Genomic DNA, 14,963 nt, shown 5'->3' on the forward strand with positions numbered 1-14,963 from the left:
CCCTCCCCCAGGGCAGGCAGGACCGGCGCGCACGCCCTGCACGGTTGGGGTTGGGGTTGGGGTTGGGGTTGGACGCCTCCAGTGATGGCTGGCCCCCCACAGGCGGAGCTCCGGGGACTCCGGAGAGGGAGGCTGGGGCGAGGTCAGGAGTGGATGCAGCAGCGCCCGAGTGCAGGCCCGGGGGAGTGCAGGCACAGGAGGGGACAGCGCCCAGGGCCTGGGGACGGGTCTGGAGTGTGGCGCGGGTGGCACGGCGAAGGAGGGGTGAGGCTTCGCGGCTGACCAGTCTGACCAGCTCTAGGTCAGAAGCAGCAGTGGTAGCCTTGGCCGTGTCCGGGGCACCTTTGCTTTCACTCATGTGACTTAAATAGTCTGACTAACACACTTAAAATAAAATGTTCATCCAGTCACCTAGGAGATGTGAGAGGCCAGACCCAAATCCCGATGGTTTCTCTTGAAAACAAGGCAGTATCGGGAAGCATTCCTGCGTGACCGTGTCCTGGTCTTCCCCAGCAGCGTGGGCTCTCCGGGTGCAGGAGCTGGACTCGGAGGCCCGGGCCGGCAGGCGCCCTCCTCGGACCTCGGGTTCGAGTCCTTCCTGCCTCTCCCCCCTTCTGGCGGCTTGTGGATCCCTCACCCCAGGGTCTGCCTCTGGCACCCGCCGCCTTCTCTGCTGGGGACTCTGGGTCCTCTCTTCTCACCCACCTCCTCCAGTCTGATCTCACCTTACCTTGGTGGCGTCTGCAGAGACGCTGTTTCCAAGTAAGGTCCCATTCGCTGGGACCGGGAGTTGGGGCGTCAGCCTGTCTCTTTAGGGGACACAGTTCAGCCCAGAACACTGATCTTACGCAGCACCAGCTCCAATTCATGCTGAGCCCCGCTGCACAGGCCCCATCCCAGGGGACAGCCCACTCCTGGCACGTTCACAGCCCCGCCTCCCCCTGCGTCCTCCTGGCCCCTGGCCCTGACCCGTCGCTCTGCAAGGCCGGGTCCCTGCTGCCTCCGCCCTGAAGTCCCCCAGCACCTCCTCGTGAATCCTCACCTGCGGACGGGGGGGCAGGTTCGTGCTGTGTCCCGTGTGGTCCTTAGCGTCTGTTGCCATTGACCTTTGTCCCTGTCCAATACCTTGTGACTTCCCGCGTCTTATCCAGGCCGCCTGGTGCCTCGCCGTGCCTGGCACCCGCTCTGGGGGGAGGTCAGGGCTCCGGAGGGATGACAGGGCTCCGGGGGGGGAGGGGGGGGGGCAGGGCTCCCGGGATGTTGGACTAAAGGGGAGAAAACAGCCTCCGACGACGTGTGTCCTAGAAAACTTCCACCCAGGCCACCCTGACCGGCCAGCGCCCCGAGGCAGGGCCGCCAGGACTCCGGCTGGGTGAAGGGTTTCTTAGGGTTTGAGCCCTCGGTTTGCACAGGCCTGCCCCAGAAGTCAGTGTAACCTCCTCATTCTTGCCTCTTGAGATCTGGGCTCTTGGAAGTGGAGGAGCTCGCTCTGCTCCACCCCCCCCCACCCACACCCACCCTCACACCCACCCCCACCCTCACCCCCTCGCCCACCCCCAGACCTCTAACAGCCCCTGTGGTTTCTCCCCAGCTTCCGGCCTCTCCTCCTCGCCATCGCCATCGACGCCCACCCAGGTGGCCAAGCAGCACTCCTTCCCCCTCGAGTCCTACAAGCAGGAGCCTGAGCGACTGGAGAACCGCATCTATGCCTCGTCCTCCCCCGCGGACACAGGCCAGCGCTTCTGCCTGGCCTCCCACAGCCCGGCCCGGCCCCCGGCGTCCCCCGCTCACTACGCTCCCTCCAGAACCGTAAGTCAGGGCGCGGCCTGCCTGGGAGGCGGGGCCAGGCTGAGGGTGCCCCCTGAAGCCAGGGTGCGGCTCCAGGCAGGTGGGGTATGAATCAGGAAGCACAGGCAGCGAGGAAAGGGGGGAGGCAGGGGGCACGGCGTGGGCAGGTTGAAAGCTCGTAATAAGTGGTAACACCTGGGACATGGCCGGAAACAGCTCTTTGTCCTACCACTTCTTAAAAAAAACACACGTTTTGTTTGCATTTAGCTTGAGTGGGAGACTAAGGTGACACATTACAGGCCAAGCAGAAAGCAAACAAACACACAGCTTTTTTAAGTGGGAATCTGCTTCTAGAGTTTTCTGATGTTGGAGCAGGGCAGCATGCTGAGGGGGGCCTGCCTGGAGGGGGAGCAGTGTCCCTGTTCCTTCCGAGGAGGAGGGCGAGGCTTCAGGGAGGAGCCCTGCACCCCACACGCCCTGCACATGGGCACGGGGACTCCGTCCCTCTGGCCTGCCCGGCCCGCGTTCCACACACAGATGCTCTGCATTCGGTCTGTGCTCGGCGAGGACGTAAGCCTCCCGTAGATGGATCTGTGCAGACAGCCCTGGTGCGGTTGTCTTCCTCTCCTGGGGCTGGTGGGACCTGGAGGCAAAGCTGGGGGCCTGATGGCAGCAGGAGGCCTGCTCGGCTCTGGACGCTGCCGGCCTGGCATCCAGGTGCTGGTGGGACAGGCCCTCCGAGGTCTCCGGGGCTCGAGGTCTCTCCAGCTCCCGTGGCCCCAGGCTCTTCTCGGTTGGCAGCAGCATCACTCCGCCCTCTGCTCCCTCCCACGTGGCTTCTTCCCTCCTTGTCTGTCTGTCTTTGTCCGGATTTTCCTCTTCTTATAAGGACATCAGTCATATTGGACCAGGGCCCAGCCTGACCCAGTATGACCTCATCGTAACTTGATGACATCTCAATGCCTAACTTCCAAGTGCAGTCACGGTCACAGGTGTTGGGGGTTAGGACTTCCCCATGGCTGCGGGTGTGTGTGTGTGTGTGTGTGTGTGTGTGTCCCGTCCGGAACAGCTATCTGTGGGAGAAAGGAGATGTGCCGTCGTGCAGAGGACATCCTGTGACTCTTGTCCCTCGTGGCTGTTTCACTAGCTCTGTGCTCTGCAGGGAATTGTGTGTTTTAGGTACGGAGGGAAAAGGCGAGCATTGCTCCCGGCTTCTAGGGCTGCAGCCTTGGGGGCAGACTGCGGCTGGGAGAGGTTAGGGAAAGACAGAGGTACGTTGGTGAGTAAGTAGGGAAGCAGACAGTCTAGTCGTCCCTGCAGGAGGGGAAGTCACATCTGCCCAGGGCAGTGGAGGCTCCCGGGCAGAGGTGCCCGCTGAGCTGGGCCTGAGTCCCTGGTCAGCTTTCAGGAAGGGACAGGTAGGGAGCCTTGTAGGGAAAAGTGAGCCACGACGCGGGGCAGGAATGAGTGGGACGTGTAGTAGAGAGCTCTCATTTCGTCGTTTATTTTCTCAGCAAATTCTTAGGAAGCTCCTGGGATGTGCCTGAAACAGGGCGATGGTGACAAGGTGAGCCACCTCACCAGGCGGAGACAGAGCCTGTGGTGTTCGCTTCATTAACAGCACAGTGACCATTTGAGGGATCCGAGAGACAGTCAATCCCTCAGCGGCCGGAAGGAGCCTTAGTCCACTCGGGAGGTTCAGACTGGTGACTAGTGCCAGAGAACTGACAGGACCCGCATGGTTGTTATGGGAGGAGCCCCGGCCCAGAGTCCCTGAGCGGAGGAGCCGCATGCAGCGGCAGGACGTGGCTGTTCCTTCCTCAGGGGGAGCAGTAACCAGCCTGCGTTTTAGGGTGATCCCTCCTGGCTGGGCGTGGAGTCAGATCGGGTTTGGATGCCTCCGGAGCTCAGGTGAGACGCAGCAGGAAATGAGGCAGCTCAGGGGGCGGCTGAAGCGGGAAGAAGTGGACTAGAATCGGAAGGACAGAGCTGTCTCAGAGGCTGCCTGGAAGGGACTTGGAAGGTGGTGATTGGTTCGTTGCAGAGGAAAGAGCGCCGAAGCAAAGGAGGGTCCCTGAGGTCTTACCTTGGGAAACTGGATGGGTGTCTTGCATTTTCTGGTGTAGAGAAGAGAACAGGAAGAGGAATGGGCTGTCTGTGTGCATATGTGATGTGCATGTCTGTACGTGTGTGTGTGTGTAGGTGGTAGCGGTACGATAAGGTGTCTGGGACACTCAAGAGAGGTGTTCAAAGAGCAATTGGCTGTGAGCTAATTATTTTTTTAAAATATATTTTTATTGATTTCAGAGAGGAAGGGAGAGAGGGAGATACAAACATCAGTGATGAGAGAGAATCATTGATTGGCTGCCTCCTGCATACCTCCCACTGGGGATCAAGCCCGCAACCCAGGCATGTGCCCCTGACTGGAACCAAACATGGGAACCTTCAGTCCGCAGGCCGACGCTCTATCCACGGAGCCACACCAGCCAGGGTTGGAGCTAATTATTAACATTTGAACGTCATCAGACAGTGGTCATTTATGCCATCATAGCAGATGAAGTAATACAGAGGAATGTGTGGCAGGGGAAAGAAAGCCAGGAAAATGTATACATTCAAGGGACAAAGGACAAGGATTCTGGGTTACCGGGAAAGCAGGCAAACAGAGCATCCTGGAAGCAAGGGGAGTGCATTTCCTTGTGCTTTGAGCCTCTGGAAAGTGTGCTGACACTGACTGAGAGGCCTGGTCAGAGCCCCACACCAGCCGGCTGGACCACCCATGAATTCTTTACCCATAGGAACCACAGACGACGCTTATGAACCCCCTAGAGCTGCCATACACATTACCACAGCTGGGTGTTTACTGCTCCCGGTCCTGGAGGCTGGCAGTCCAAGACCAAGGTGCTGGTGGGGTTGGTTTCTCCTGCGGCCTCTCTCCTGGGCTGCAGGGGGCCACCTCGTCGCTGTATCCTCACCATCTTTCCTCCATGACACACATCCCTGGCGTCTCTTCCTCCCCGCTTAGGACACCATCTTATTGGCTGAGGGCCCCCTCATGACCTTATTTAACCTTAGTAACGTCTTCAGAGGCCCTGTCTCCAAATATAATCACATTGGGAGTTAAAGCTTCAACATACAAATTTGGAGGGAGAACACAATTTAGCCCAGAACAGATTATTAATTTTTGTTGTTATCTTAAGCCACTGAGTATGGAGTGATTTGTTATGTATCAAAAAAATAACTAACTCTTGCCTTGGCTGGTGTGGCTCCGTTGGTTGAAGTGTCGTCCCATACACCAAAAGGTGGCTGATTTGATTCCCAGTTGGGGCACATCCCCAAGTTGAGGACTTAATCCCCGGGTGGGGTGTGTGCAGGAGGCAGTGATCAGTGTTTCTTTCTCTCTGTCTCTCTCTATCTCCCTCTCCCTCTCTCCTTTCCCCTCTCTAAGATCAATTAAAAATAATAACTAGCGCTTGTTTCATCATGTATGTGGGGAGGTGATGTAACTCAATGAATTCATGAACTTTGGTTTTTTCTTAAACCTGACTCTTTCCACTGACTCTTCCCAGGATGACTATTTGGATGGAAATCACTAACCATTTTTTTGAGATCCTTATTTGAAATAATTGCCTTTTTAAAAAATAGGGAAGCACTTTAGAAATCTAAAAATATTTCAAACCACTTGACATTAAGGAGTAAATGCACGGCTTTGTTTTTATATTCCTGTCCCGCCATTTTGAATATCAAGCCACAACCTAATAAGGCCCGGTGTCAGCGCTATCTGCCCAGAAACGGCGAAGTAGCAGTCCCACACTCTGCTGCTCACAGCAGATTAGATATTTTAAAAATAGTTTGGGGGGATTCACACTGGGCCCAGGAGTGGGAGCGGCGGGGCTGGTGAGCGTGACAGCGGCGTAGACAAGTGCCGCCTGCGTGCTGAGAGACAGGCAGAGGTGCTGCTCTCCTCGCTGTCGAGCCGAGGAATTATGACTGGCATCCTCCCGGTTCCTGCGCTGCCGGAGGATGACTCAGGGATCGGGAAGAAGCAGAGCCCAGATCAGAGGCGTCCTTGGCGCAGAGCGTGGCCCGTTGGAGCAGGGGCCTGGGCTTAGGGTCTCGTCTATTCTGTTCCCTGGGGTAGATGAGCTTCAAGGAAAGGAAGTTAGATCTTTCTGCCTCAAGACTTTATTACTTTTGTTAATCCTCACCTGAGGATATTTTTCTCCATTGATTTTAGAGAGAGTGGAAGAGACAGGGGGAAAGGGAGGGAGGGAGGAAGGGAAGGAGGGACAGAGGGAGGGAGGAAAGGGAGAGAAAAAGAATTAATGTGAAAGAGACACATCCATTGGTTGCCTCCTGCATGCACCACAACCAGGGCTGGGAATTGAACCTGAACCCAGGTACGTGCCCTTGACTGGGAATCAAGCCTGTGACCTTTCAGTGCACAGGCTGACACTCTAACCACTGAGAACACCGGTCAGGGCTCAAGGTTTTTTTTTTAACTTGATAAATGCCCTCCCAGGAAATCATTGGTCCAACAGTTTCCCAAGATCTAGTCCTGTGCCCAGCACGGTACTGGGCTCTGGGTACTCAGTGAGAATGGAGATAATCCTGCCCCCGGGGGAGCCCCAGCAGGAGGGAAGGCCGGCAGGATCAGGACCCTGGAGGTGTCGAGGTGCCCCTCCCACCTCCTCACTTCCAGGTCACAGCTCACAGATGGGGATGTGCTTCTAAAGACCTGCAGGCCCCGGGGCCATGTGCTGGGCCTTGCTGGGATAACAGGGACACAGATGTTGGTAAAATGTCCATTTCCAGTGCTGAGTCATTTGCTATCTTGGTTGGTGGAGCCAACACTTTTTGTGGTTGAATCTGGAATGAGAACCGAGGCCACGTCGGGGTTCATCTGGAGGAGTCCACCGGGAGGAGCGGCCGGCCTCGCCTGGGAGAGGCAGAGGTGAAAACGCGGGTGTCCTAGCGCTGGGGCGGCCACAGGAGCTGACCCGGGTAATCTGCTCCAGCCCCTCTCCTGGGAGGAGACCGCACTGAGTCTGAACGCCGTCACTAAGTGTGTAAGAGGCCGCACGGCTGTTCCAGACGCTGATGGTGACTCTGATACGCTGGGGCCAGGGCCAGCTCGCAGAGCCCCTGAGTGAGTGTGGGATGACGGTGTGGCCGGAGCATGCAGACAGCTTTATCAAGATGTGTGGTGTGAAGAGGAGCAGAGGGGGGTCCAGGGGCATTTCTCTTAAAAGATGGGCGGGGTGTGCACTGATGAAAGGACTTACAAGGTCCTGAACCTTTGACCCCCCTCCACCCACACCTCCATCCTGGAAGGATGGTGGTTACCTCTGGGGACTGTGGTGAGGCTCAAACAAGATAATCTGTGCGGAGTTACCCAAAGGCTCCATAGCCAACAACATGAATGTCAAGATCGGAATCAAGGCGATGGAGCTCCGAGATCCATGTTCTTGGCATGGTTCCCAGCCACCTCCAGATAAGCCTGCGAGTCTCGGCCTCCCCAGCACACACGTGTCCCCAATGCAGGGGTTGGCACGCTCGGGCCTGGGGGTCAGAATGGCTCACCGTCTGTGATTGGGATTAAAGTTATTGATACACGGCCACACTCGTTCATTTCTGCACCCTCTCTGCCCGCTTTCCTGCTCCAACAGCACAGGCGAGTGTTTGCAACAGAGACGAGATGGCCTGCAAATCCAAAAATACTTAATACCTGGCCATCCCATGAGTTGATAGGCCATCCCGTGCAGAGTGGCAGAATGAGACGAGGCCCAGAGAGGCAGGAGACAAGCAGCAGGGCTTTGCCCACTGGAGATGTGGAGCAGGGCCCACGGGGAGCCGCAGGGAAGCAGCCGGCAGCCCTGTCCCCAGAGGCCCAGGGATTCACTGGCCGTGAAGCTGGCCAAGCGGTAACTGGTCCCCAAGAGAGAGGCCCGGAGACTGCATATTGTCCCCACACTCAGAGCTTACCAAGTCCCACCGTCTGCTCTCCGCTGGCCGGAGGACCCAGAGCTATGTAAGTCTCAGGTGGGAAGGCTCTTCTCCCCCTCCACCCCATGTGCGAGGAGGGGATGGGCATTAGACCTCAGCCCGGGGAGGGCATCGCAGACGCCTCCCGCCTGCCCAGAGGCAGCTAGTGGTTGGAATTCATGGGGAAAGACGAAGGGAGAAGCCTAGTAAAGAAAATCCACACGGTCCCCTGAGGTAGGGGTGTCGAACTCAATCAGAGAAGGGGCCAAAATCTAAAATCCAGCCTAAATCGCGGGCCGAATGGTTTACTGAACAGTCATAAACTGTCATTGTGATGGAAACGCCGCGGAGTGCAGTGATGACAGCGCGGTGCGGGCCACATTGCAAGGCCTGGCGGGACGGATTTGGCCCGAGGGCCTTGTGTTTGACACATGTGCCCTGAGGGATGAATGAGGGATGAACGAAGGCCACAGAGGGAAGCTCCAGAGGAAGGGGTTCCTGATGAGTTGTACATAAGAGATAAAACAGGCTGAAGCGCAGACATGGGCCTGTGGGAGGAGTCTGGGTGAGACGGGACGGATGGCAGTGTCCTTACATGAGGAAGGGGTTGTAGACTGGAGACAAATGACACGTTCTCTCTTGCGTACACTTTCTTTGATTCTTTGGGGACATTAGGGACCTCAGGGGCTTGGACATGTAAGCCTGGAGTAGAGAAGCAGAAAGGAGAAAAATTACTCTCTTGGTCCATTTTATTTTTTATATTAATTGAGAGAGACAGACAGACATCGATTTGTTGTTCCACTTTCTTATGCATTCCTTGGTGGTTTCTTGTATGTGCTTTAACCAGGGGTCGAACCTACAACCTTGGATGTCAGGATGATGCTCTAACCAACTGTGCTACCGGGCCAGGTCCTCTTTGTCCATTTTATTGGCCATATATTAAGTCAAAGAAGTCAGGACTCTGAACACATTTACCCATGTCATTGCGGGCACGGGGAAGGAAAAAGCAGGGTTTCCCAAACGAGGACACTTTTGCACCAACACAGTGTGTGAACATGCTTTGGGGGGGGGGTCGGGGGGGGGGGGGGGGGGGGCCCTGACCACTGGATGGGAAATCATTGTACCACTCGCGCATTCCAGCCAGGCTTGTCTTGATTTGCATTTAGATGGAAATTCTTTAATCTCCAAACCAGGACTGCCCTCACTCACAGCCATTAGAAAAGCATTAACTGGAGCTCGTGCAGTATTGTTGGTACAACAGCGACACAAAACATAAAAGCAGTATTAATGGCATTCCCTTAATGGCTCGGCAGGACGGAGCAGCTGAGACGGTGGAAAAGTTTAGAACACAGCTGCCGGGTGTCTGTCTGAGAGCGGCGTGCATAACCTGTTAATGAGTGACTGCCCCAGCCCCCCGGTTCAAGGGGCTGTGTGGGGTACAAGCTTTTCCCACCATTTTGGAGACTTGGCATGGAACCCAAAGCCAACGTTGTTTTGGATCCTGAGCAAGAATGGCATCTGGCCACGTGAGCATGGCTGAGGAAGAGATGTGTTTTATTCAGGAAAGGGGATTGGAAGCAGGTGGCTGTCAGGAACGACACAGAGGTCACTCACACGGTGCAGTGCCTCTGCCCATTGACAGACCGTTGCTTGTAACATGCTCATTCACACGTTGGTAAGCCTATTCAGTTATCTTGGTTTAGCCTGATTAAGTCGCTCCATTTATCTTCTTTGCATTTGATTTTAAAAATTAGATTCATCTGGAGAATTATTTGATCATCTCCCGTAAAATTAGCATTTCTCCGAGACGAAAGCATCCTGGAAATGGGTTACACCACAATGTGAATGTGCACTGAATGGCTAAGAAGGCAGCTTAACCCTTGTCAGTGGCTCAGTTAGCTGGAGCATCATCCCCTGCACCAAAGGCGGCAGGTTCGATTCCCGGTCAGGGCACCCAGGTTGTGTGTTCAATCCCTCGTCCGTCGGAGGCAACCGATGGATGTTTCTCTCTCACATCAATGTTTCTCCCTCTCCTCCCTCTCCTCCCTTCCTTTCTCTAAAACCAATAAAATAAAGTAATGGAGAGCCTTTTTTTAAAAACCATCTTATAACAGGATGTCCCTCACTGATGTGTTTGGGACAATCCTATTTTATAGTGTTTCTGTGTGTGTTATCAACCTAATACTGACTTAGATCAGGTACATTTGATGGCAAATGACTTAGAAAATATCATTTTGAGTCTTAAAATGATCTTCAGTGGATTTGGAGAAGGCAGAGGACAGCAGGCTCCGGGGTCTATGGAGCAAATGTACCCACCGTTCTTTGAGTATAGTTTATCATTCTTCCTTTACAAACAAAAACAAGCACTCAGCACATTGATTTCTTACAGCAAATGCAGGTTCTTTGACTTCCCAACACGGTGCAGCTATCTCTCCTGCCCGGTTGCCAAGATATGAAATTAGGGACGCAATTAAAACCCATTTAGTTGAGTACTGGCCAGTGTGCTCAGTGGTTAGAGTGTCATCCTGTATACCAAAAGGTCAAAGGTTCGATTCCTGATCAGGGCACATACCCAGGTTTTGGGTTCAACCCTCTGTTGGGGCACATGTGTGAGGAACTGATAGATATTTCTCTCTCACATCACTGTTTCTCTCTTCATTTTCATGCCAGCTCTTCAAAGGAGATATTATTATCTCCATTTCCAGGTGAAGAATCAAGGGTTAGCCCTGCCACTGTGGCCCAGTGGCTGATCGTCAACCTAGGAGCCAGGAGGTCACAGTTCAATTCTTGGTCAGGACACATGTCCAGGTTGTGGGGCATGCAGAAGGCAGCCGATCAATGATTCTCTCTCATCACTGATGTTTCTCTCTCTCTCTCCCTCTCCTTTCTCTCTGAAATCAATAGAATATATATATCAGTTGCAGGCTTGATTCCCCAGTAGGAGGCATGCAGGATGCAGCGGATCAATGCTAATGCTTCTATATATACATATATTCTTTAAAGAATCAAGGTTTAGAGAAATGTACTCATCTGCTGGAGCCTTTGACTAGGAAATGGCAGAGACATGATCCGGATGGAGGCCTACCTTTGAGGCCCGTGTTCTCATTTGCCCCAGGGCAGCCCCCACACCGAGAGGAGCTGTCATGTATGGCACTGGGCCTGAGCGGAGAACAGTGCCGGGCGCACAGCACTCACGGGCCTGAGGCTCGGAGGCTGACGCCGGGTGCACAGCCCCCAGTGGCCGAGGGGGACTCGGAGGCGGGCCCTCGGGGGCCGGAGCCTGAGCTTGTTCCTGCCGCACTGCTGGGTTGCTTGACTTGAGATCTTAATAAAAGGAAGGGCAGCTGACGACACCCCTGTGAGATCTGTACCCCTGTTGGCTTTGGAATTCCATGATGTTACGTGAGTCAAAGTACTGACCCAACACAATGGTGTCCCTTCCTTTCCTCGGACAGGAACAGGATCGGCTGTTGGCTTTATTCCCGCGTGCTACCCCAGGCACTGGCCTCTGCACTCAGACCCTAGGGTCTCCCATCCTGCAGAGCCCTCTGCCGCAGGAAATACACTGTTGGACCGAGATTCTTGCACAGGAAACCGACTGTGGTTTTGCTCACTGTCCTGAAGCGTAGCTTGTGTTATCATCCTTTTTAAATGTTTGGTCATTTCCAGTTTTTCTTGACTCACCAGACAAATGTGTCATTTCTCTGTGGCCAAGAGGAACAAAGCTGCTTTAACTTTTCTGACTTAACCACCAGCGCGGAGTTGCTGAGGCGGCAGGTTTAGACTGAGTTTTCTATTGTCACAGCTCATTCACTGACAACACTGCCCACAGAAACACTGGCAGAAAATTAAATTACCTGTTCATTGCCCGGCCGCTGTGACTCAATGGTTGAGTGTCAACCCATGCACCAAGAGGTCACCAGTTCAGTTCCCAGTCAGGGCACCTGCCCCAGTTGCAGGCTTGGTCCCCATTTGGAGGCATGCAGGACGCAGCCAATCAATGTTGATGTTTTTCTCTCTTACATGTTTCTATCTCACTATCCCTCTCTCTCTAAAATCAATTTCTAGAAAACTTTTTTTTTCAGAGAAGAAGGGAGAGCATGAGAGGGATAGAAACATCAATGAGGAGAGAAAATCATTGATCAGCTGCCTTCTGCAAACCCCCTACTCAGGATTGAGCCCGCAACCTGGGCATGTGTCCTGACCGGGAATGGAACTGTGACCTCCTGGTTCATAGGTCGATGCTTAGTCACTGAGCCATGCTGGCCAGGCAAAAAACAAACACATATTTTTAAAAATTTACCTGTTCACCTATTTGAGCAATACCTGGAAGTTGGGCAACTCTCCCAGGTTAAATTTGGGAATAATTTCATTCTTAAGGGTAAATTCAGCAACAGATCCCGGGCTTCTCACATTCCTCCTCCTTGTTTTCTCAACTTCCTGTCCCGGGCTGTCTCCGGAATCAGACAGGGCAGGGAGTTAGGGAGAAAATGGCTAAGTGATGCCCAGCAGCTGCCCTTCGTGCTCAAGGCGCCTGCAGTGAGTTCCTTCCCATTCAACCCTTCATACTGTTGTGCTTCTAAAACCTGAAATTCTGCACCTACTGGGTTTCCTCCATTTCTGTCCTGCGTCTGCTGTCCCGTTCTCTGGCTGCTCTGAGCTTACATCACCCCAGTTGTAAAGCACCTTCCAGCAACCTGAATGCAGGCACAGTAAGGGGCTGGGCTGGTTAGGGGAGGGAGGGAAGAGAAAAAGTCCTGAGTTGCTAGGCATCATGAAGCTTTAAAAAAAAAAATAATCTACCCTGACCGGTTTGTTCAGTGGTTAGGGTGTTGGCCCACGCACACCAAAAGGTGGAGGCTTCGATCTCCAATTAAGGGCACATACCTGGGTTTCGGGTTTGATCCCTGGCCCATCCGGGGGCTCGTAAGGGAGGCAACCAATCAGTGTGTCTCTCTCACATCCATGTTTTTCTCTTGCCCCCCCCCCCATCTCTCTCCCTTCCACTCTCTCTCTAAAAAAAAAATAAAAAAAAAAATTTAAATTGAAAATATATTCTTGGGTGAGGACAAAATAAAAACAAACAAAATAAAAATGTAAAAATCTTGTAATAGATTGTGTAAAACAAAACAAACTGTATGCACTGTTTAGGACGCTACAGGAAAACAGGACTAACCTAAACTGAATGTCCAAGCTGCACTCTTTTCGGGACAGTTATCAAACAGGATAGAACGCTGAGGCCACAGCCACCGTTTTTGAAACCAAGGCAGTAAAAAGGGTTGGCGGAGGCCTCTGGGAACCGAGCAGGAACTTCAGAAGCTCGGGAGCGGCGTTGACAGCCTCACGGGCGCCGGCTGTGGCCCCGTCCATTAGCCTTCCTGGCTTTTCTTTGCTTCCAGACTCCGCTGCTTTACGTAGAGGCTCCTTTTGGTGCTTCTGTTCCTAATTGTTACTCTGGTCTGTTTCCTCTTTGCTTCCTAATTCACTGAAATACCACATCCAACCCAGTTTTATTTCTGCGATACTTCTTAGACTTTCCCACCTGACTGCTACAATCATTGTAAAGACAGTAAAACAGTCCTGCTGCTCTGGGCTCGCTCAGATCCACCCCTCAGCACTCTGCACACATGTGAGGATCTTCTGTGTGGCCATATGGTTGGAGAAAGTTACATCCACTTCTTCTATCCCGCTGTATGAAACCCAACTCCCTTCCTTTAGCTCCACTGGTTTCTATCTTTGACGTCACAAGGACACTCACCTCTGCCCCAGCGGGGTCCCCCAAGTGGTTAGAGCATCGTCAGGATTCATAGGGATGGTGGCTCCAGCCCTGGTCAGGGCACACACAAGAATCAATGAACATAAATGTGGAACAACAAATCTATTTCTCTCTCTAAAAATCAATCAATAAAAATGTAAAAACAAACGGAGATATCTGTAATACTACCAATAATAAAAATATATTTAAAAATAAAACAAACAACAACCCCTGAGCTCTGGGATAAAGGCCATGCAAACGTCTTTGCCTTCAGGGCACTTCCTCCGTCCAGCCATCATCCGATTGAGACTGCACTTCCTTCCTCGCTTCCTTCCAGACCTGCCTCTTCCTTCCAGACCTGCCTCGTTGCGGCTCCTGAGGGCAGTCCCTCCCAGAGTGCCCTAGCACTGATGTGCACTGTGAATTTGCTAGAGTTGCTCATTTAAACGGTGTAATTTTTTGCATTGTTACATATGCAGATATGTCCACAAGTAGAATATGACCTGCATATAGTTAGAATATCATCTCCTTTATCTAATATTAATACCCAGATTTCACTTAGGATGTTTTTGGTGCAAAGACAAAACTGTAGCTCAAACTGACTCAAAGGCAATGACATTTATTGTCTCCTGTTACATGTCCAGAGGTAGTACAGGCCCAGGCAAGGTGAGGGATAGGCCTGGTCAGTGATGTCACCAAGGACCCAGTTCTGTCTCTCTGCTCTGGCTCCCTCTGGAAGCTGGTCCTCAGCAGCAGGACTACGTGCTGACGGGGCAGGAACAGAAGGTGGGAAGGGGACGTGCACACATGCCTGTGAGCATTGGCTTTCTCCAATCAGAAGTCCTCCCCTCGCACCCTGGATAGTGGGGAGTGATGGTCCCCGTCCTAACTCAAGGGCTCATGTAAGGAAAGGGTGTGCACTGTGGCAAAATCAGGGCATTATTCGAGAAAAGAAGGTGAGAAGAGGAAACAGTGCCACGTGGGCCACCAGCAGCATCCCCTGCACTGAATGCAGTGGCACACACGAGGGCCCATGATGATGAGGGTGCAGCTCTGCCTACATGCCTACAGGAACAAAAAGGAGGTCACCATAGCCTGGGGCCTTGGAGAGAGAGAGGGATGGACCGCAAAGGGAGCCAGGGGACTTTTGGGGTTAAAAAAAAATGTTTTTGTATCTTGATTGTAGCAATGGTTTTATGTAACTCATTAAGTGGTATGCCTGCAATGAATACAGTTTGTTGCAGGTAAATTATATATATCACAATAAAAAAAGAGACAAAAAGTATTTCTTAAAAGATTACATTTGTGCTTGGCTGGCATGGCTCAATGGTTGAGCATCAGTCTATGAACCAGGAGTTCACGGTTCAATTCCCTGTCAGGGCACATGCCCGGGTTGCTGACTCTATTGCCAGTGGGAGACATGCAGCCAATCAATGAT

General features: G+C 52.9%; 1 protein-coding gene across 5 annotated transcripts in view; it reads left to right on the top strand.

Annotated features, from left to right (window-relative positions):
* Positions 1-14,963, top strand: part of PRKAG2 (protein kinase AMP-activated non-catalytic subunit gamma 2) — a 197,239-nt gene that overhangs the window by 112,876 nt on the left and 69,400 nt on the right. For all 5 annotated transcript variants that reach the window (XM_045572415.1, XM_036412637.2, XM_045572414.1 and 2 more), the window contains one exon: positions 1,592-1,809. In XM_045572415.1, coding sequence (XP_045428371.1) covers positions 1,592-1,809 — 218 coding nt within the window. The remainder of the gene's footprint in view (positions 1-1,591; positions 1,810-14,963) is intronic.

The sequence above is a fragment of the Pipistrellus kuhlii genome, unplaced genomic scaffold (assembly GCF_014108245.1).
Source record: "Pipistrellus kuhlii isolate mPipKuh1 unplaced genomic scaffold, mPipKuh1.p scaffold_m20_p_47, whole genome shotgun sequence".
NCBI classification, from domain to species: Eukaryota; Metazoa; Chordata; class Mammalia; order Chiroptera; family Vespertilionidae; genus Pipistrellus; species Pipistrellus kuhlii.